Genomic DNA, 22,302 nt, shown 5'->3' on the forward strand with positions numbered 1-22,302 from the left:
TCTTCAGCAATCCTTTACCTGGTAACTCTACATTGCAAATTGGTACATATATATTCATGAAGACCTGGACATTAAAATTTAAAAACTTAATTAGGTGAAAGTAAATGAGCTTATTAACACTGTCTATGTAATACTTATTATATAAATCAATTTCCACGTTTAAATGTTAGCCCAAAAGGCAGTGGACACTTACGCAGCATAGCAATTTTCCTGTGCTACCATAACTCCACACCATGGAAGCAACCAGGCAACTTCTGTGTTCAAATAACGCTTGATTTCATTGATTGGTTGGTATGTTCTTCTGAGATCCCAGAACTTGATCTTCCTGTCAGGGCTAGCTGTTACTAGAAAGTTGCTATCAGCAGACAATTTGAGAGAAAGTAAATTTCACCACTATGAGGAAAATCTTAAAATATAATTAATAAATTACATATAGAGGCTATGGTGCTTAAATGTCACTTGTAATTCATTATGAACATAACTATGTATGATAATTTATATTAATCTTATTTTCATATCAGATTACTCTATTGGCACCGTCTTCCTAGTGTTTCAGTCAAGAAAGGTGGTTAGCTCAGTTAGCTTGATGGCTGGTTTATATTGCAGAGTAATGCTAACAGTGTGAGTTCAACTCCAGCTGTCCTTCTCAACTTCTCCACTCACACCAGTCACGACGATGCTCAGGTTAAACTTCCTTTTAAAACCACCATGAGTCATCTCTCTCTAATAAGACAACAGCCCAATGGTTCAGTAGAACTATGGCAACTTTACCTTTACCAAGAATGCATTATCATAGTTGTCAAATAACACTATAGCTCTCAACAAATTTAGAGTGACTGTGCAATTATTTCACAGAGAAAAATTCAAAAATATTATGACATAAATGTATTCATCCACATTTGATACCAAATTACTGCTTTCTGCTAAGAATATTTTAAGAATTTATCTTAACAGAGCCTACAATTAGTATTTAAAAATCTAAGTGTAATTCAGTCATTTCATTTAAATTTGTATTCCGTCTGATGTCATAATTATATCTAATTTATTCTAAGATGCACCTCCTATCAAAGTGGGGAACTCTTGAACACAGGTAGGTATCAGGGTAGCCCACAAAACCAACAACCACCCTGTGACAGCTGTTGATGAACACAAGGAGGATCTCATACAAAGAACCAATAAACATAACATACAAAATACCATGCAAAAACTGAGAGAAACAATACATAGGCCAAACTGAAGAAAACTCACAATAAGAATACATGAATACCAAATAGCCAACAAGACACATGACTAATTCTCACTGGTCTCAACATATGCAAAGGAGGACACAAATTCAACTGGAAGAGCACATCCCTAATAACACAAGCCAAACAGAGACACATTAGGGAATTCCTGGAGGCCTGGCATTCCAAGTGGAACTCCGTCAACAAACATACTAAACAAGGCTCGATATACAAACCACTGAAAAACAGAATTGGATGTGATGCCAACCACCCCAGCAAACTGAGGCATATGAATAATAAGCAGGGCAGAACACCACTTCACTGGAGGCGCACTATTACCTAGCAGGGTGATGAAACGTCTGCAATCAAACACACTGGCTCAACAAGCAAGTCCACAACCTCATCCAGAACGTGAACTGCAAATCTTATCAAATTTTAGCATGCAAAATGTTTGAAGCTTGCTTTCTCTTCAAACTTTTTCTTTAATATGTAGGACATTGGCTACAATTTAGAGTCAGATTGTTATCATGATCTGTCAAAGTAGGATACTATAAACTGCAGCTGTGATGCTCACAAATATGCATAATGAATGCTGAAGAGAGAAAAATTAATCTATTTGCTTTTGGTGCAGAAACTGCTGCATTGGGCTCACTAGGTGACATTTCCACCGAATGCTATTTATCCATGCATCACCAAACATGGGAAGAAAATATAACAAAATGATATTTATTCAAATGATGCCATGTCTCTCAAAGCCTGGAAATTGCACATTGCTGTATAAACATTGCCAAAGAATTTGCTACCTGACCTGCTGAATGTTTCTAGCATTTTCTATTTTTATTTCAGGTATAAAAACAAACATTGACTATTTTGCTTTTGCCAATTAACTTACTGTGAGGTTTCAAAGTTAATTCTCAAAAAAGGTATTTGAAATATCAGGGTTTTTGTTCTGCATTCACTATATGTGATGCATCTCAGTTGTGAGAAATTATAAATATATTTGAGTAAATAGATACTCAGAGTAATTAACTTTTAATTTCTCCTATTTCCTTCATGCTTCACTTCATTGGGATGTGGCACGTGCAAAATAAAACTTCTACTCTCCAATAAGAATATGCCTTGAATTGTTACATTTAAATCTATCATGATTGCACCATCTCTACCAAGGAAGTATTGCAAAGCTCCAATAGAATGTATGGAAATAAGTCTGAGCTAAGTCAGTCATACTGGTACTGTGTAACAATGTGTGTTAGTTACAATAATTTGCAATGCCAAGTCTGACACAGCCTTGTGTCTATACTCCTGCATAGCATACTTCCATTAGATGGAAACACACAGACACGAGACATAAGGGCTGTGTAAAACTTCTAATATCTATCCTTACCTTTGCTTAAGAAGGGCTTTATATGAACCTTGTTGTTGGCCCAGAGGGCCACAGGAAAATACATGCATTGCATAGGAACAGGAGTAAGTCATTAAATGCCTCAAATTTGTTCCGGTATTCAATAAGATCATGACAGATCTGCAACCTAACTGTTTTTAACCTGCTTTTGTTTGCTATCCCCAGATACTCAGTAAGACTGAGCTGATTTCTCACATTCTTGTTTTCTTACCTGTGAGCTTTACTCCAAGCAATGGCTTTGACAGCATGGTCATGTGCAACAAAACAGTGGAAAGGGAAGACCCTCAAAGTTCCATCTCCTTGCTGGACTCGTAACAATAATGATGTGGTATTCAGATTCCAAAGAGCAACTGTACCTAATTTGAGAAGACAATTTAAAAACGTTGTGATACACATTCTTTTAAATTATTAGAAGTACAAATACTACAAGATAACAAAGATATCAAGTGTTTTGATTATATATTGTCTCAGTTTTATGCTAGTAATAATTCACAAAGGTCATTGTAAGAAAAAGGACCAGCAAGACAACATCACATCAAGGGAAGGAATTTAGACAACGAAGCCCATTATATGATCCCAAATATGCAGCAATGAGGCCACTGCCTCTGACGTTGACCTTGTTTCCTAATGGGAAGTAAACACATTAATGCAATTTTGTAATTCATGAGTATGTAGCATAGAACACAGAACAATACAGTACAGTACAGGCCCTTCGGCCCATGATGTTGTGCCAAACTTTTACTCTAAACCTAAAGTCTATCAAATCTTCACCCCCTACCTTATACTATCATCCACATGCCTATTTAGCCACTTACAAGCCCGAGTGAGGCCGACTCCATTACCTTCTCCGGCAGTACATTCCATGCCCGTACCACTCTCTGAGTAAAGAACCTATCTCTGATGTCCCTATACCTACCTCCACTCACTTTAATACTATGTCTCCTTGTAATAGCTACCTCCAGCTGACGAAAAAGTCTCTGGCTGTCCATTCTATCTATACCGCTGATCATTTTATTCACCTCTATCAAGTCACTTCTCATCCTTTGTCGCTCTAAAGAGAAAAAGTTCTTGCGCTCTCAACCTTTCCTCGTAAGACCGCCCCACCATTCCAGACAACATCCTGGTAAATCGCCTCTGCACCTTTTCCAATGCTTCCACATCTTTCCTGTAATGAGGTGACCAGAACTGGACACAATGCTCCAGATGTGGCAGAACCAGGCTTTTGTAAAGCTGGAGCATAATTTCACGGTTCTTGAACTCAATCCCTCTATCAATGAACGCTAACACACCATACGCCTACTTAACAACTCTATCTACCTGGGTGGCATCTCTCAGGGAACTGTGAACATGAACCCCAAGATCCCTCTGCTCTGCCATACTGCCAAGAATCTTTCCCTTAACCCTGTATTCTGCTTTCAAGTTTGTCCTTCCAAAATGAATCACCTCACACATTTCAGGGTTAAACACCATCTGCCACTTATCAGCCCAGCTCTGCATCCTATCAATATCTCTTTGTAACCTAGCACAGCCCTCCGCACTATCTACAACTTGATCCACCTTCGTATCGTCTGCGAACTTGCTAATCTACCTTTCTACTCCTACATCCAAATCATTTACAAAAATCACAAAGAGGACCCAGAACAGATCCTGACAGTACACCACTCGTTACTGAGCACCATGTTGAATATTTTCCGCTCACTACCACTTATTGTCTTCTTTCTTTCTGCATGATCCTACCATGGGGAATCTTATCAAGCACATTACTTAAATCCATGTAGACTACATCCACTGCTCTACCTTCATCCAAGTGTTTGGTCACTTCTTCAAAGAATTCAATAAGGTTACGTGAAACAATGGAAACATTGGGGCTGGAATTTAAGGGAGCAATTTGTCAAAGCAAAGTAGGGGATAGTCAAACAGAACAGGAATGGGTTGAGCAGGGAAGTTTTAAAAAAAGCAGTGTTCTTCCCACAGTATCTGTCCCAAATTAATACTATGAGGTTGCCATACAAGTCAGAAATCTAGTCCATTTTATTGGGTGATCCACAATTACCTTTTCTTTGCAATTCACATAATTTAATGCCTAGTTTGTGACCAAGCTGCCGAGCAGTCCTCGTATTCTCCAGCTGTTTTAGAGTGTGCATGACACATTGAACCAATATATTCAATAAAACAGGACACAAGTACCCAATATTCATCAGGACATTGTTTGAAACAATAAGAGGAAACAAACAGCTCTATCATTCGGGATCAGTTCCACACATTTAAATGACTAGCTATACAGAGGCAGTGATAAAAATCTGAAAATAGGTTGTCTGCTACCCAGCTGACCAAGAAACTCATACAGGAGCCTGAAAGGATGAATTAAATAATTGCATTGAAATTGCTGAAATAAACAGGCAAAGGTTTCTCTTGTGCAGACAACTGTTTGAATTATATTATTTGAGCCCCACCTCACCAAGGCTATGCATAGTAAACAGTCGATTTTACTCACTTGATCTCATAATGCATATTTCCTGTACTAGCATCTGATATTACTATGTTGTTTACTTTGCTTAATTTCTATGATTCGATGACTTGAATCCAATAAATTATTGAGTTGACAGTGGAATGAATCAAAAATTTCATCTGCAGTGCAGTTGTGAAGGCTCAGTATCCTTGAATGAGGTGTAAGGAGAGAATTTTACAGATTAGAGCGGAAAATGCTTGTGACACGGTCAGCAATGACTACGTGAAAGAATAGACAAAAGGGCAAATGTGAATGCATTCAAGATTTCTTGCTGGCTACAAAGCTGGAAAAATAACTTACAGATAGTGACAAAAATAAGGCTAGAATTCATTAAGCTTGTGAGGAAAATCTCCAAGATCATTTGGGGCTTCATACACAAACAGAGTAAAAAAAAAATTAGGGCGGCACGGTGGTTCAGTGGTTAGCACTGCAGCCTCACAGTGCCAGGGACCCGGGTTCAATTCCTGCCTCGGGAGACTGTCTGTGTGGAATTTGCACATTCTCCCCGTGTCTGCATGGGTTTCCTCCGGGTGCCAAGGTTTCCTCCCACAGTCCACAGATGTGCAGGTTAGGTGGATTAGCCATGCTAAACTGCCCATAGCGTTCAGGGGTGTGTGGATTATAGGAGGATGGGTCTGGGTGGGATGCTTCAAGGGGCAGTATGGACTTGTTGGGCCGAAGGGCCTGTTTCCACACTGTAGGGAATCTAATCTAATTTAAAATATATTTTGTACTGATACTAGTAGTTAGAATTTTAATCTATGTTTGTTAACAGTCCACATATTGATTGATACTGCCTCAGTGTTAATTAACTAACCATAGTTAATTATGGTCATGAATAGGCGGAGCGTACACTGAGCAGGAGCGGACACGGGACTGCTGAGTAAGTGAGGTAATATATTTGTGTGGTTGCGTTACCCAAAAAACTACTCGGGTAGTGACTCCCACCCATCCTCCTCCTCTAACCGAAAAAAAACGTTCCGTGCGCCTGATTGGTAAGGTAACAAATTTATTTTTTATTCTTTATTTTTTAACAGTCTCTTTGGGAATTTAGAACAATGGGAATAGAGGTCAGGGCAGTTGAATGTTCCTCCTGCAGAATGTGGGAGGCAAGGGTCACCACTAGTGTCCCTGCTGACTACATCTGCGGGAAGTGCACCCAACTACAGCTCCTCGAAAACCGCGTTAGGGAACCGGAGCTGGAGCTGGAGCTGAAGCTGGATGAACTTTGCATTATTCGGGAGGCAGAGGGGGTTATTGAGAGGAGTTACAGGGAGGTAGTCAGTCCTCAGGTACAAGAAAAAGGCAGATGGGTTACAGTCAGGGGCCAGAAAGGGAACCGGTAGGCAGGGCAGGGAACCCCTGTGGCCATTCCCCTCAACAATAAGTGTACTGTTTTGGATACTGTTGGGGGGGGGACGACTTACCAGGGGAAAGCAGTGGGGCACAGGTCTCTGGCACAGAGTCTGTCCCTGCTGCTCAGAAGGGAAGAGGGAAGAGATGCAAAGCAGTAGTCATTGCGGACTCCATAGTTAGGGGGACAGATTGGAGGTTCTGTGGGGACGAGAGAGACTCATGGTTGGTGTGTTGCCTCCCAGGTGCCAGGGTGTGTGATGTCTCTAATCGTGTTTTTGGGATCCTTAAGGGGGAGGGGGAGCAGCCCCAAGTCGTGGTCAACATTGGCACCAACGACATAGGTAGGAAGAGAGATGGGGATTTAAGGCAGAAATTCAGGAAGCTAGGATGGAAGCTTAGAGCTAGGACGAACAGAGTTGTTGTCTCTGGTTCGGTGCCCATGCCACGTGCTAGTGAGGTGAGGAATAGGGAGAGAGAGGAGTTGAACACGTGGCTACAGGGATGGTGCACGAGGGAGGGTTTTGGATTCTTGGATAATTGGGGCTCTTTTTGGAGTAGGTGGGACCTCTACAAGCAGGATGGTCTTCACCTGAACCAGAGGGGTACCCATAACCTGGGGGGGAAATTTCCTAAGGCTATTCGGGTGGGTTTAAACTAATTCAGCAGGGGGATGGGAACCAAAATTGTAGTTCAAGTATAGAAAAGGTTGACAGCAGGGAGGTCCGAAATCAAGTTTCAGGGACACAAGATGGCACCGGCAAGCAAGAAGTTGGTTTGAAGTGTGTCTACTTCAACACCAGGAGCATCCGGAATAAGGTGGGTGAACTTGCAGCATGGATTAGTACCTGGGACTTCGATGTTGTGGCCATTGGATAGAACAGGGACAGGAATTGTTGTTGCAGGTTCCGGGATTTGATGTTTCAGTAAGAACAGAGAAGATGGTTAAAAATAAAGGCGGGGGAGCGGGGGGAAGGGGTGGCATTGTTGATCAAGGACAGTACTACAGTTGCAGAAAGGATGTTTGGGGACTCATCAACTGAGGTGGTATGGGCTGAGGTTAGAAACAGGAAAGGAGAGGTCACCCTGTTGGGAGTTTTCTATAGGCCTCCGAATAGTTCCAGGGATGTAGAGGAAAGGATAGCAAAGATGATTCTCGATAGGAGTAGGAGAGACAGGGTAGTTGTCATGGGGGACTTCAACTTTCCAAATATTGACTGGGAACACTATAGTTCGAGTACGATAGATGGATCAGTTTTTGTCCAGTGTGTGCAGGAGGGCTTCCTGACACAGTATGTACACTGGCCAACAAGGGGCGAAGCAACATTAGATTTAGTACTGGGTAATGAGCCTGGCCAGGTGTTAGATTTGGCAGGAGGTGAGCACATTGGTGATAGCAATCACAATTCTGTTATGTTTACTTTAGTGATGGAAACAGATAGGTGTATACCACTGGGCAATAGTTATAGCTGGGAGAAAGGCAATTACGATAAGATTAGGCAAGATTTAGGGAGCATAGGATGGGGAAGGAAACTGAAGGAGATGGGCACATTAGAAATGTGGAGCCTATTCAAGGAACAGCTCCTATGTGTCCTAGATAAGTATGTAGCTGTCAGGCAGGGAGGAAGCGGTAGAGTGCGGGAGCCATGTTTTACGAAGAAAGTGGAATCTCCGGTCAAGAGGAAGAAGGCGGCTTATGTTAGGATGAGTGATAATGGGAAGTGCAGATGCTGGAGAATCCAAGGGTCCAGGCTCAAAACGTCAGCTTTTGTGCTCCTGAGATGCTGCTGGGCCTGCTGTGTTCATCCAGCCTCACATTTTATTATTATGTTAGGATGAGATGTGAAGGCTCAGTTAGGGCGCTTGAGGGCTACAAGGTAGCCAAGAAAGACATAAAGAGAGAGCTCAGAAGAGCCAGGAGGAAACATGAGAAGTTGTTGTCGCATAGGATCAGGGTAAACCCTAAGGCTTTCTATAGGTATTTAAGGAATAAAAGAATGACAAAAGTAAGATTAGGGCCAATCAAAGATAGTAGCGGGAAGTTGTGTGTGGAGTCAAAGGAGATAGGGGAAGCACTAAATGAATATTTTTCAACAGTATTCACTCTAGAAAACGACAATATTGTCAAGGAGAATACTGAGATACAGACGACTAGACTATGTGGGATTGAGGTTCACAAGGAAGAGGTATTAGAAACCCTACAGAAGGTGAAGATAGATAAGTCCCCTGGGCCGGATGGGATTTATCCTCAGATCCTCTGGGAAGCCAGGGAGGAGATTGTCGAGCCTTTGGCATTGATCTTTAACTCGTTATTGTCTACAGGAATAGTGCCAGACGTCTGGACGATAGCAAATGTGGTTCCCCTGTTCAAGAAGGGGAGTAGAGACAACCCTGGTAATTACAGACCAGTGAGCTTTACCTCAGTTGTTGGTAAATTGTTGGAAAAGATTATAAGAGATAGGATTGATAATCATCTAGAAAAGAATAAATTGATTAGGGATAGTCAGCACGGTTTTGTGAAGGGAAGGTCGTGCCTCACAAACCTTATTGAGTTCTTTGAGAAGGGGACCAAACAGGTAGATGAGAGTAAACTGGTTGATGTGGTGTATATGGGTTTCAGCAAGGCGTTCGATAAGGTACCCCACAGTAGGCTATTGTACAAAATGCGGAGGAATGGGATTGTGGGAGATATAGCAGTTTGGATCGGAAATTGGCTTGCTGAAAGAAGACAGAGGGTGGTAGTTGATGGGAAATGTTCATCCTGGAGACCAGTTACTAGTGGTGTACCGCAAGGGTTGGTGTTGGGTCCACTGCTGTTTGTCATTATTATAAATGACCTGGATGAGGGCGTAGAAGGATGGGTTAGTAAATTTGCAGATGAAACTAAGGTCGGTGGAGTTGTGGATAGTGACGAAGGGTGCTGTAGGTTGCAGAGAGACATAGATAAGCTGCAGAGCTAGGCAGAGAGGTGGCAAATGGAGTTTAATGCGGACAAATGTGAGGTGATGCACTTTGGTAGGAGTAACCGGAAGGCAAAGTACTGGGCTAATGGTAAGATTCTTGATAGCGTCGATGAGCAGAGAGATCTTGCTGTCCATGTACACAGATCCTTGAAAGTTGCCACCTAGGTTGACAGGACTGTTAAGAAGGCATACAGTGTTTTAGCTTTTATTAATAGAGGGATTGAGTTCAGGAACCAAGAGGTTTTGCTGCAGCTGTACAAAACTCTGGTGCGGCCGCACTTGGAGTACTGTGTACAATTCTGGTCACTGCATTACAAGAAAAATGTGGAAGCTTTGGAAAGGGTGCAGAGGAGATTTACTAGGATGTTGCCTGGTATGGAGGGAAGGTCTTACGAGGAAAGGCTGAGGGACTTCAGGCTGTTTTCATTGGAGAGAAGAAGGTTGAGAGGTGACTTAATTGAGACATATAAAATAATCAGAGGGTTAGATAGGTTGGATAGGGAGAGCCTTTCTCATAGGATGGTGATGGCAAACACAAGGGGACATAGTTTTAAGTTGAGGGGTGAAAGATATAGGACAGATGTCAGAGGTAGTTTCTTTACTCAGAGAGTAGTCGGGGAGTTGAACGCTTTGCCTGCAATGGTAGCAGATTCGCCAACTTTAAGTACATTTAAATCATTGGACAAGCACATGGACGTACATGGAATAGTGTAGGTTAGATGGGCTTCAGATCGGTACGACAGGTTGGCACAACAGAGGGCCAAAGGGCCTGTACTGTGCTGTAATGTTCTATGTTCTATATCCCTTTTTGAAATCCCTCACCACTGTAAAATTATTTGTTTACTTGCATCACTGCAGCTTTACTTATATCAATGAGACAACTGAAAGATAACAAGGTTGTTTTTAAAAATAACCCCAGATTTTTACATTTTTAAAAGTCTCGGTAATCATTGTCTGTACAATTAAAAATAACCACAGTGCCTGTATCAAGTTGTAATATGCCTATGGCATGTCTGCTACTACCTTTAAATAGGTAACAGGAGATCAGTTAGCTCAGTCGGTTGAGTTGCTGGTTTGTGAAGCAGAATGATCCCAACAGCATGAGCTCAATTCCACCATTACTATGAAGAGTTCTCCTCCTCCACTTCTCCCCTCACGTGAGGCATTCGCTTTCAACACAATCATGAAGCTTTTGTCCCCCCCCCCCAAAATAACTGTTTGAGCATTGCTAATGTGCATCTGATCAACCCTGTTGCAATTCATGATAGGGTGGATGTGTGTTGAGAATCAAAGTATTGATACCAAATTGAAGTTTGAGCTGAGTTTTGGAAACTAGGATGACTTACAAAGTAACAAAATTAAATAATATATGTAAGCTGAGAACTACCATTAAGAAGTGTTGATTTCATGTGCAGTGTGAGACAGTGACTCCAAGGAAAAAATCCAAGAATGGCATCGGATAGATGTCTAATGAATGGAGTTGATAGTTTGTACAGCGCTTTTCCTGGCTCTTTACACTAATTAATACTTGAAAGGCCACTCATTTCTGAACTACTAGTATTTAAAAATTTTCTCCACAGACTAAACCCCTGTGGTTGGGGGAACTGCAACGGTTACAGCATCTTGGAGAAATATTTTTGCTGCAACGCAATAAGCAATACTTTTCTGGTAGAATGCAACAGGGAAAAACTAGAATTGGAAGAAAGATTTGTGTTATTAATTTTAAAATGATTTACTAACAGAAATAGAAGATACTTTATATTACTAAATTTAAAATGAGAAAACAGATTTTGTTAATTTTCAGGGCAGCACAGTGGCTAGCACTACTGCCTTATAGCGTCAGAGACACAGGTTTGATTCCAACCTTGGGCAACTGTCTGTGTGGAGTTTGCACATTCTCCCCATGTCGGCGTGGGTTTCCTCCTAGTGCTCTGGTCTCCTCCCACATTCCAAAGATGCGCAAGTTAGGCGGATTGACCATGCTAAATTGCCCATTGTGTCTAGGTTCTTCAGGCCAGGTAGATTAGCCATGAAAAATGCAGGGTTACAAGGACAGGGTAGGGTGGCGGGGCGGGGGGGAGGTGGTGTGGATCTGGATTGGATGCTCTTTGGAGGAGTCGTGTGGATTTAATGGGCCGAATGGCATGCTTCCACACTGTAGGGATTCTATGATTCTTACCTATTAACTGAGGTTCAAGTGACAGGATATCAAAAATGGTCATAACATAGTCATATAAAAGAACAAATAACAGTATGGCGCAGGAACAGGCCCTTTGACTCTGCAAAACTATGCCAATACATGATGCTTTTCTAAACAAAAAATCTCTTGCCTCTATGCTGTCTATAATCTGTCTACTCCATGCTTATTTGGGTGGCACAATAGTTAGCACTGCTGCCTCAGCATCAGGTATTCAAGTTTCATTCCAGCCTTAGACCATTTGTCTCGAGTTTGCACATTTATCCCACATCTGGTTTGGTTTCAGGAATATGTAAACTAGGGGGATTAGTCATAGTAAATGTGAGGATGTGGGGTGTGGAGTTGGTCTAGATGGGATGCTGTTCAAAGGGTTGATGCAGACACAATGGGCCAAATGGCCTCTATCTGCGCTGTGGGGATGCTATAATTCACATGTCAACATGTTTTTTAAACATTGCTATTGTATGCACCTTCACCACCTCCTTTGGTAGCATATTCCAGGCACTTATCTCTCCTTTACCCTTTCAACTTATCCCCTTTGACTTTAAACCTATGTTTCCTAGTAATTGACAATTCTATCATGGGAAAAAGTCTCTGACTATCCATGTTATCAATGCCTCTCATAATTCTGTAAACTTCTATCAGGTCTCCCCCTCACCCTGGACCACCATGCATCCGCCCTCCCCCCCACACCCACGCCCACCTCATACTTTAACATTCAAGTAAAAACAAACCAAACCTCCCCAATTTCTCCTCATAGCTAATACTGTCCAAACCAGGCAACATCATGGTTAAAAACCAAAAGAATTTTGGATGGTGGAAATCAGAAACAAATAAAAGAAATTGCAACAAAAAAAATGTTGAACAAGCTCACTAGGTCTGGCAGTGTTTCTGCTGAAAAATCAGAGTTAATGTTTCGGGTCCAGAACTGAGGGGGTCTGAGGAAGGGTCGCTGTTTGCCTGGTTTTTGTAACATCCTGGTAAACAATTTCTGAACCCTCTTCAAAAATTCCACATCCTTCTCGTAGTGTGGTGACCAAAACTGTATACAACATTGCAAATGTGGTCTAACTAAAGTTGTATACAACTCCAAAATGACATGCCAATATTTATAGTCTATGGCCCGACCGATGAAGGTGAGCATGTCATATATTTTCTTGGCCACCTTATCCACTTGTCACCATTTTCAGTATGCTTAAATCCCTCTGTATGTTGATGCTATTTGTCTGGAAAAAACCTCAACTTCCATTTTTCCATTCAAGTCTTTAGCCAATCCATATCCTGCTGTATCTTCTGGAAATCCACTTCATTACCCACAGCTTCCTCAATCTTTGTACTCCCTGCAAACTTACGAGTCAGGCCAAGTTTATTCTCCTCCAAATCATTTATATACATTACAAACAACAAAGGTCCCAAACAGTGACCCCTGCAGAACACCACTGATCACAGATCTGCAATCTGAAAACACCCTTCCATTACTGCTTTCCGTCTTCTACGGCTAAGCCATTTCTGCATCCAACTTAGCAGCTCACCGTGATGCTGTGTGGCTTCACCTTGTTTTTATTAACCTGCCAAGAGGGACTTTGTCAAAGACCATTGCTTAAGTCCATGTAGACAACATCTACTGCACTGCCCTCAATAATTATCTCTGTCACTTCCTTCAAAAACTCAAGTCCATATTTTTCCAAATACAAGTAAACTTCTCCTTAAGAATCATCTAGAATAATTTCTCTACCACTGACATATAGCCCACCAGCCTGTAATTTCCTAGATTATCCTGGGTGCCCCTCTTAAATAAAGGGATAATGTTGGTCTCAGGTACCTTTCCTGTGTCTATGGAGGATACAAGGATTTTGTCAAAGGTCCCAGTAATTTCCTCAGCATTCTGGAACAGATTCAGATTCAGATTCAATCAGGTTGTCGGGATTTGTGTACCTTAATGTTTTTCAAAACACCCAACACTACTTCCATTTTTATCGTAGGGCATATCAATATATACCTCCCAAGACTCACTATCCACCATGTTCTTCTTTGTGAATATCAAGCAAAGTATTCATTAAGGAGCTCATCCACTTCCGGTTTCACACAAATTCCCACCTTTGTCCTTGAACTGACTTACTCTTTATCTAGCTACACTCTTGATCCTTATACATGCATAAACCACCGTGGAATTTTCCTTTATGCTGTTTGTCAAAGACATTTTGTGGTCCCTTTAACTCCCTAACTCCTTGTTTGAGATTTTTCTGCCATATATTTATTCTTTGAAAACTCTGACTGTTTTCAGTTTTCTAAACCTTATGTATGACTCTTTTTGACTAAGTTCTCAATTCATCTTGTCATTCAAGATTCCAGAAATTTGCCATCCTTATCCCTCATTTTCACAGGTACATGTTGGACCTGAACTCTAAATCAACTGGCCTTTAAAAGATTCCTACATCAGATGTGGCTTTACCCTCAACAGCTGCCCCCAATCTACATTCCCCAGTTCCTGCCTAATACTGCGGCAGTTCATCTTGCCCCAGTTTCACACTTTCACCTGACAGCTACTCCTATCCTTATCCATAAGTAACTTAAAACATATTGAATTATGATCACTATGCTCAAAGTCCTCTCCACCTAAAACTCTGATCACCTGGCTGAACTCATTCCCTAGTACAGGAATTGTATGGCCCCTTCCCTAATTGGACTATTTACATATTATTTCAAATCGTCCTGGACACACCTAGCAAACTCCTCCCCCATCCAAGACCCTGACGCTAAGTGAGTCCCAGTTAATAAAAGGGAAGTTAAATGACTCACTACAATACTACATTTTTCCATAATCTCTCCACACAGATCCTGGGGAGTGCTGCCAAACAAAGAAACTTTGGAGTGCAGGTTCATAGTTCCTTGAAAGTGGAGTTGCAGGTAGACAGCGTAGTGAAGAAAGTATATGGTACACTTGTCTTTATTGGTCAGCGCATAGAGTATAGAAGTTGGGAGTTCACTAAGCAACTGTACAGAACATTGATCAGGCCACTTTTGGAATGCTGCATTCAATTTTGGTCTCTGTGCTATAAGAAATATTTTGAACTTCAAAGGTGAGAGAAAAGACTTACAAGGATATTGAGGGTTTGAGCTATAGGAAGACACTGTATAGAATGTGGCTATTTTCCCACAAGTGTCAGAGGCTAAGGAGTGGCCTTACAGAAGTTTATGAAATCAAAAAGGTCATGGATAGGGTGAATAGTCAAGATCATTTCCCCAGAGTAGGGGAGTCCAAAACTAGAGGATATAAATTTAAGGTGAGAGGGGCAAGATTTAAAAAAGGACCTAAAGGGCAACTTCTTCCACACAGAGGATGGTGCATGTATGGAACGAACTGCCATAGGATGTGGTGGCAGCTGGTAAAATTACAACATTTAAAATGGCATCTGAAAGGGTATATGAATAGGAAAGGTTTAGAGGGATTTGGACCACATGCTTGTAAATAGGACTAGATTAATTTAGGATCTTTGGTCTGCATGGATGAACTGGATTGAGGGGTCTGTTTCTGTGTTGTAAATCTCTGTGACTTTGCTCCTTCATCACCTGCTGGCTATTGGGAAGCCTGCAATATAATCCTATCAAAGTGACTTCCTATTCCTGAGCTCTATCCATATGACCACACTGGATAAACCCTTCAAGGTGTCATTCTCTAGTACAGCTGTGATATTTGTCCTAGTCAGCAATGTAACTCCCCACCTCTTTTACATCCCTCCCTAACTCTCTTGAAACATCTAAATCCTAGAATATAAAGCTGCCAGTCTTGTCCCTCTCTCATTTCATAATAAAAACATACTCAACCAACGATTACCTTTATACATTTTTCTCCTTCAGGTTATAGCTGATTAATGAACATAATTCCTGATGGGAAAGAACTATTAACTTTTTTAAGACTTGACGTTTCAAATATTAAACATTGCTCTTGCTTAGGTTTATGGCAGTAAAAACTCATTTTAAATTTTTGCTGTAGTTGAGAATAAAATGATTAAGATGGATATATTAATGAAGCCCACAGAATATAATTCTTATTTCTTGAACGTGAACTGAACTGACAAATACAACAATGGGTCTGTATGAAGTATCTGATTTTTGTGTTAACACTTGTCTATTAAAGGTGACGAAGATAATTAATATCTACAGTTCCATTTCTATTATAGTTGCAGTTCAGGTAGACTATGAGAAGTGATGAGATTATTGTCTGCTTCAGTTTTGGGACAGTTATAATCAACAAGATATTATTCGAATTTTTTTCCAAGGAAATAATTCATGTAACCATGATGTCATGTGGTGTCTATTACCTCCATGAATATGAAAAATATAGCATTAAACTGGTGTAATTACCTTCCATGACACAAACAGATGCAAAGTTGTTTGATTTATTTTTGCATATGCTTTTGGTGAGTTTTGCTGATGATGCCAGCATTTATTATTCATCCATAACTGTCTCTAAGAAGGTAGCGATGACCTGTTTTCTTGAACTTCTGAAGTTCAAATTACAGAGATACACTATGCAGTTAAGGTTGGGTTTTGACACCGAAAAGAAGAAGAATTAACAACATAGTACCATGTCAGGTTGGGATGAGGGTGGGAGTGCATGACACTTGTAGCTGAATCTGCCCCTCTTAGTCTTTTAGAAAGATATTAACATAGGACAAAGAACAGAAGGTCATTCAGCCTTTTGAGCTTGCTCTGCCATTCAATATGATTGTTGCTGATCATCCAACTCAGGACTTACGGGATCAAAGGTTTGGGAGAAAATGTGAGAAAAAGGGTGCTAACAACAACATCTAGCTCCTTCTTTGAAATATTCATTGTTTTGGCCTCAACCACTTTCTGTTGCAGAGAATTCCACGGGCTCAACATTCTCGGGCGATGAGGTTTCTCATCTCAGTCCTCAATGGCCTAACCTTTATCCTCAGATTGTGACCCCTGGTTCTGGGCTCCCTGGTCACCAGGGCCATGCTTCTGGTGGCTACTGTCCAGTCCTGCTAGAATTCTATAGGTTTATTTGTGATCCTGCCTAATTCTTTGAAACTCCAGAAAATATAATCCTAGCCAAAGGAGTCTCTCTTTAAACATTTATCCTGCCATTCTGGGAACGATTCTGGTAAACCGTGGTTGTGCTCTCTTCAGTCGGGACATCCTTTCTCAGATAAGGTGACCAAAACTGTACACAACATTCCAGTTGTGATCTCAACAAGGTGCTACACTATTCCAGCAAGACAGCTCTGCTCCTGCACTTAAATGGGACCTCTACAAGCAAAATGGTCTTCACCTGAACCAGAGGGGTACCGATATCCTGGGGGGGAAATTTGCTAAGGCTGTTTGGGTGGGTTTAAACTAATTCAGCATGGGGATGGGCACCAAAATTGTAGTTCAAGTATAGAAAAGGTTGAGAGTAGGGTGGTCCAAAATCAAGTTTCAGGGAAGCAAGATGGCACCGGCAAGCAAGAAGTTGGATTGAAGTGTGTCTACTTCAATGCCAGGAGCGTCCGGAATAAGGTGGGTGAACTTGCAGCACGGGTTGGTACCTGGGACTTCGATGTTGTGGCCATTTCGGAGACATGGATAGAGCAGGGACAGGAATGGTTGTTGCAGGTTCCGGGATTTAGATGTTTCCGTAAGAACAGAGAAGATGGTAAAGGGGGGGAGGTGTGGCATTGTTGGTCAAGGACAGTATTACAGTTGCAGAAAGTATGTTTGGGGACTCATCAACTGAGGTAGTATGGGCTGAGGTTAGAAACAGGAAAGGAGAGGTCACCCTGTTGTGAGTTTTCTATAGCCCTCCGAATAGTTCCAGAGATGCAGAGGAAAGGATAGCAAAGATGATTCTTGATAGGAGTGAGAGAGACAGGGTAGTTGTCATGGGGGACTTCAACTTTCCAAATATTGACTGGGAACACTATAGTTTGAGTACTATAGATGGGTCAGTTTTTGTCCAGAGTGTGCAGGAGGGCTTCCTGACACAGTATGTAGATAGGCCAACAAGGGGCGAAGCCACATTAGATTTGGTACTGGGTAATGAGCCCGGCCAGGTGTTAGATTTGGAAGTAGGCGAGCACATTGGTGATAGCGATCACAATTCTGTTATGTTTACTTTAGTGATGGAAACTAAAGGTGTATACCACTGGGCAAGAGTTATAGCTGGGGGAAAGGCAATTATGATGAGATTAGGCAAGATTTAGGGAGCATAGAATGGGGAAGGAAATTGCAGGGGATGGGCACATTAGAAATGCGGAGCTTATTCAAGGAAAAGCTCCTGTGTGTCCTCGATAAATATGTTCCTGTCAGGCAGGGAGGAAGCTGTAGAGTGCGGGAGCCGTGGTTTAAAAAGGAGGTGGAATCTCTGGTATAGAGGAAGAAGAAGGCTTATGTTAGGATGAGATGTGAAGGCTCAGTTAGGGCGCTTGAGGGCTACGAGGTAGCCAGGAAAGACCTAAAGAGAGAGCTCAGAAGAGCCAGGAGGAAACATAAGAAGTTGTTGTCGCATAGGATCAGGGTAAACCCTAAGGCTTTCTATAGGTATTTAAGGAATAAAAGAATGACGAATGTAAGATTGGGGCCAATCAAAGATAGTAGTGGGAAGTTTGTGTGGAGTCAGAGGAGATAGGGGAAGCACTAAATGAATATTGTTCAACAGTATTCACTCTAGAAAACGACAATGTTGTCGAGGAGAATACTGAGATACAGGCTACTAGACTAGGTGGAATTGAGGTTCACACGGAAGAGGTATTAGAAATCCTTCAGAAGGTGAAGATAGATAAGTCCCCTGGGCCGGATGGGATTTATCCTCAGATCCTCTGGGAAGCCAGGGAGGAGATTGCCAAGCCTTTGGCATTGAACGTTAACTCGTAATTGTCTACAGGAATAGTGCCAGATGACTGGAGGATAGCAAATGTGGCTCCCCTGTTCAAGAAGGGGAGTAGAGACAACCTTGGTAATTACAGACCAGTGAGCCTTACCTCAGTTGTTGGTAAAGTGTTGGAAAAGGTTATAAGAGATAGGATTGATAATCATCTAGAAAAGAATAAATTGATTAGGGATAGTCAGCACGGTTTTGTGAAGGGAAGGTCATGCCTCACAAACCTTATTGAGTTCTTTGAGGAGGTGACCAAACAGGTAGATGAGAGTAAACCGGTTGATGTGGTGTATATGGATTTCAGCAAGGCGTTCGATAAGGCTCCCCACAATAGGCTATTGTACAAAATGCGGAGGAATGGAATTGTGGGAGATATAGCAGTTTGGATCGGAAATTGGCTTGCTGAAAGAAGACAGAGGGTGGTAGTTGATGAGAAATGTTCATCCTGGAGACCAGTTACTAGTGGTGTACCGCAAGGGTCAGTGTTGGGTCCACTGCTGTTTGTCATTTTTATAAATGACCTGGATGAGGGCGTAGAAGGATGGGTTAGTAAATTTGCAGACGACACTAAGGTTGGTGGAGTTGTGCATAGTGACGAAGAATGCTGTAGGTTGCAGAGAGGCAAAGATAAGCTGCAGAGCTGGGCTGAGAGGTGGCAAATGGAGCTTAATGCAGACAAGTGTGAAGTGATGCACTTTGGTAGGAGTAACCGGAAGGCAAAATACAGGACTAATGGTAAGATTCTTAGCAGTGTAGATGAGCAGAGAGATCTCGGTGTCCATCTACATAGATCCTTGAAAGTTGCCACCCAGGTTGACAGGGCTGTTAAGAAGGTATACAGTAATATTAGCTTTTATTAATAGAGGGATCGAGTTCCAGAACCAAGAGGTTATGGTGAAGCTGTACAAAACTCTGGCGCGGCCGCACTTGGAGTATTGTGTACAGTTCTGGTCACCACATTATAAGAAGGATGTGGAAGCTTTGGAAAGGGTGCAGAGGAGATTTACTCGGATGTTGCCTGGTATGGAGGGAAGGTCTTACGAGGAAAGGCCGAGGGACTTCAGGCTGTTTTCATTAGAGAGAAGAAGGTTGAGAGGTGACTTAATTGAAACATATAAAATAATCAGAGGGTTAGATAGGGTGGATAGGGAGAGCCTTTTTCCAAGGATGGTGACGGTGAGCATGAGGGGGCATAGCTTTAAATTGAGGGGTGAAAGATATAGGACAGATGTCAGAGGTAGTTTCTTTACTCAGGGAGTAGTAAGAGAATGGAGCACTTTGCCTGCAACGGTAGTAGATTCGCCAACTTTAGGTACATTTAAGTCGTCATTGGACAAGCATATGACGTAGATGGAATAGTGTAGGTTAGATGGGCTTGAGATCGGTATGACAGGTCGGCACAACATCGAGGGCCGAATGGCCTGTACTGTGCTGTAATGTTCTATGTTCTAAATGCTCTCATTATGTCATTTGCCTTCTTCACTGCCTGCTGCGCGTGCCCATTTACTTTCAGTGGCTGGTGTACAAAGACATCTGGTTCTTAGTGCACCCTTTCACAGTCCATCAGATAAAAATCCACCTTCCTGTTTGTGTTACCAAAGTTCTTCATGCTATACATTTGGCTAACCACTGTCCAAATCTCACCAAAGCAGCTCTGCATCCTCCTCACAGTTCACTCTTTCATCCAGCTTTGTGTCATCTACAAACTTGGAGATATTACATTTAGTTCCCTCAACTAATCATTAATAGATATTGTGAATACTTGGGGTCCAAACACTAATCCTTGCAGTACCCCGCTGGTCACTAGTTGACGCTCAGAATATTATCTATTTATTCCTATGCTGTTTCCTGTCTGCTAGCCAGTTATCTAGTCATAGAACATTGAACATAGAACAGTACAGCACAGAACAGTACAGCACAGAACAGTACAGCACAGAACAGGCCCTTCAGCGCACGATGTTGTGCCGACCATTGATCCTCATGTATGCACCCTCAAATTTCTGTGACCATATGCATGTCCAGCAGTCTCTTAAATGTCCCCAATGACATTGCTTCCGCAACTGCTGCTGGCAACGCATTCCATGCTCTCACAACTCTCTGTGTAAAGAACCCGCCTCTGACATCCCCTCTATACTTTTCTCCATCCAACTTAAAACTATGACCCCTCGTGTTAGCCTTTTCTGCCCTGGGAAATAGTCTCTGGCTATCAACTCTATCTATGCCCCTCATTATCTTGTATACCTCAATTAGGTCCCCTCTTCTCCTCCTCCTTTTCTCCAACGAGAAGAGTCCGAGCTCAGTCAACCTCTCTTCATAAGATAAGCCCTCCAGTCCAGGCAGCATCCTGGTAAACCTCCTCTGAACCCTCTCCAAAGCATCCACATCTTTCCTATAATAGGGCGACCAGAACTGGACGCAGTATTCCAAGTGCGGTCTAACCGAAGTTTTATAGAGCTGCAACAAGATCTCACGACTCTTAAACTCAATCCCCCTGTTAATGAAAGCCAAAACACCGTATGCTTTCTTAACAACCCTGTCCACTTGGGTGGTCATTTAAAGGGATCTATGTATCTGCACACCAAGATCCCTCTGTTCTTCCATACTGCCAAGAATCCTATCCTTAATCCTGTACTCAGCTTTCAAATTCGACCTTCCAAAATGCATCACCTCGCATTTATCCAGGTTGAACTCCATCTGCCACCTCTCAGCCCATCTCTGCATCCTGTCAATGTCCCGCTGCAGCCTACAACAGCCCTCTATACTGTCAACGACACCTCCAACCTTCATGTCAGTATACTACCCCCAATTGCACGTGCTTTAATTTTAGTTGCTAATCTCTTATGTGTAACTATATTGAATACTTTCTTAAAGTACAAGTGAGCCGCATTCTTTGGTTCCCCCTTTCGGTGATAGAAGTTATGGGTTTGGAAGGTGCTATCAACCGTGCCATGTTGCTGAATAAGAAGTTGCTTTAGTGCATTCTGCATACGGTCTATACTGCTCTCAACTCCCAGTCATTGCATGGAGTGAATTTTTAAGGTGGAGTGGAGAGCTGACCAAAAAGTGTCCAATTTGTTCCCAGCTAGTGTTGAGGTTTTCTGTGTGCCTGCAGCTGCACTTATCCTGGTAAATGCTGCGTATTCCATCAGAATCCTAACGTGTCTTGAAGATAGTGGCAAGATTGTGAGAAATTTGGAGGGGATGGGGACAGAGAAGTTACTTACTGCAGAATTCTCAGCCTTTGATCTGTTCCTGGAGCCAACAGTGTTTATGTGACTATTTCAATTAAGCATCTGGTCAGTGATAATTGCTAGAAGTTAACGATGGGGTTATTCAATTGTTGTGTTAACGAGAAATGAGATGATTGTCTATTGCTGGAAATGGCTACCGCCTGGAGCTTCTGTGACATGAATGTTGTTTGCCGTTTAATCAGTCCAAGCTTGAATATTTCAGGCCTATGTGGGCATCAGCTGCTTCAGAAGGTGAGCTGTTGCAAATGGCACTGAATGCTACACTGGAGAGGCCATGGAGTCATACAACATGGAAACAGATGCCTCAGTCCAATTTGTCCACGCCGACCAAAGATCCTAAATTAATCTAAATCCATTTGACAGCATTTGACACACATCTCTCTAAACCCTTCCTAATCATTTACCTGTCCAAATGTTGTACCAGCCTTCACCACTTCCTCTAGCAGCTGGTTCCACGCACACGCACACCATCCTCTGTGTGAAAAAGTTACTCCTTAGGTTCCTTTTAAATCTTTCTCTTC

General features: G+C 42.1%; 1 protein-coding gene across 5 annotated transcripts in view; it reads right to left on the reverse strand.

The window, feature by feature from the left end:
* The window catches only part of gtf3c2 (general transcription factor IIIC, polypeptide 2, beta), a 223,644-nt gene that overhangs the window by 119,041 nt on the left and 82,301 nt on the right, over window positions 1-22,302 (reverse strand). For all 5 annotated transcript variants that reach the window (XM_059645478.1, XM_059645479.1, XM_059645476.1 and 2 more), the window contains 2 exons: window positions 2,837-2,981; window positions 194-355 (listed from right to left, as the gene is read on the reverse strand). In XM_059645478.1, the coding sequence (XP_059501461.1) occupies window positions 194-355; window positions 2,837-2,981 (307 nt within the window). The remainder of the gene's footprint in view (window positions 1-193; window positions 356-2,836; window positions 2,982-22,302) is intronic.

Source organism: Stegostoma tigrinum, chromosome 4, assembly GCF_030684315.1.
Source record: "Stegostoma tigrinum isolate sSteTig4 chromosome 4, sSteTig4.hap1, whole genome shotgun sequence".
In the NCBI taxonomy this organism is placed as follows: Eukaryota; Metazoa; Chordata; class Chondrichthyes; order Orectolobiformes; family Stegostomatidae; genus Stegostoma; species Stegostoma tigrinum.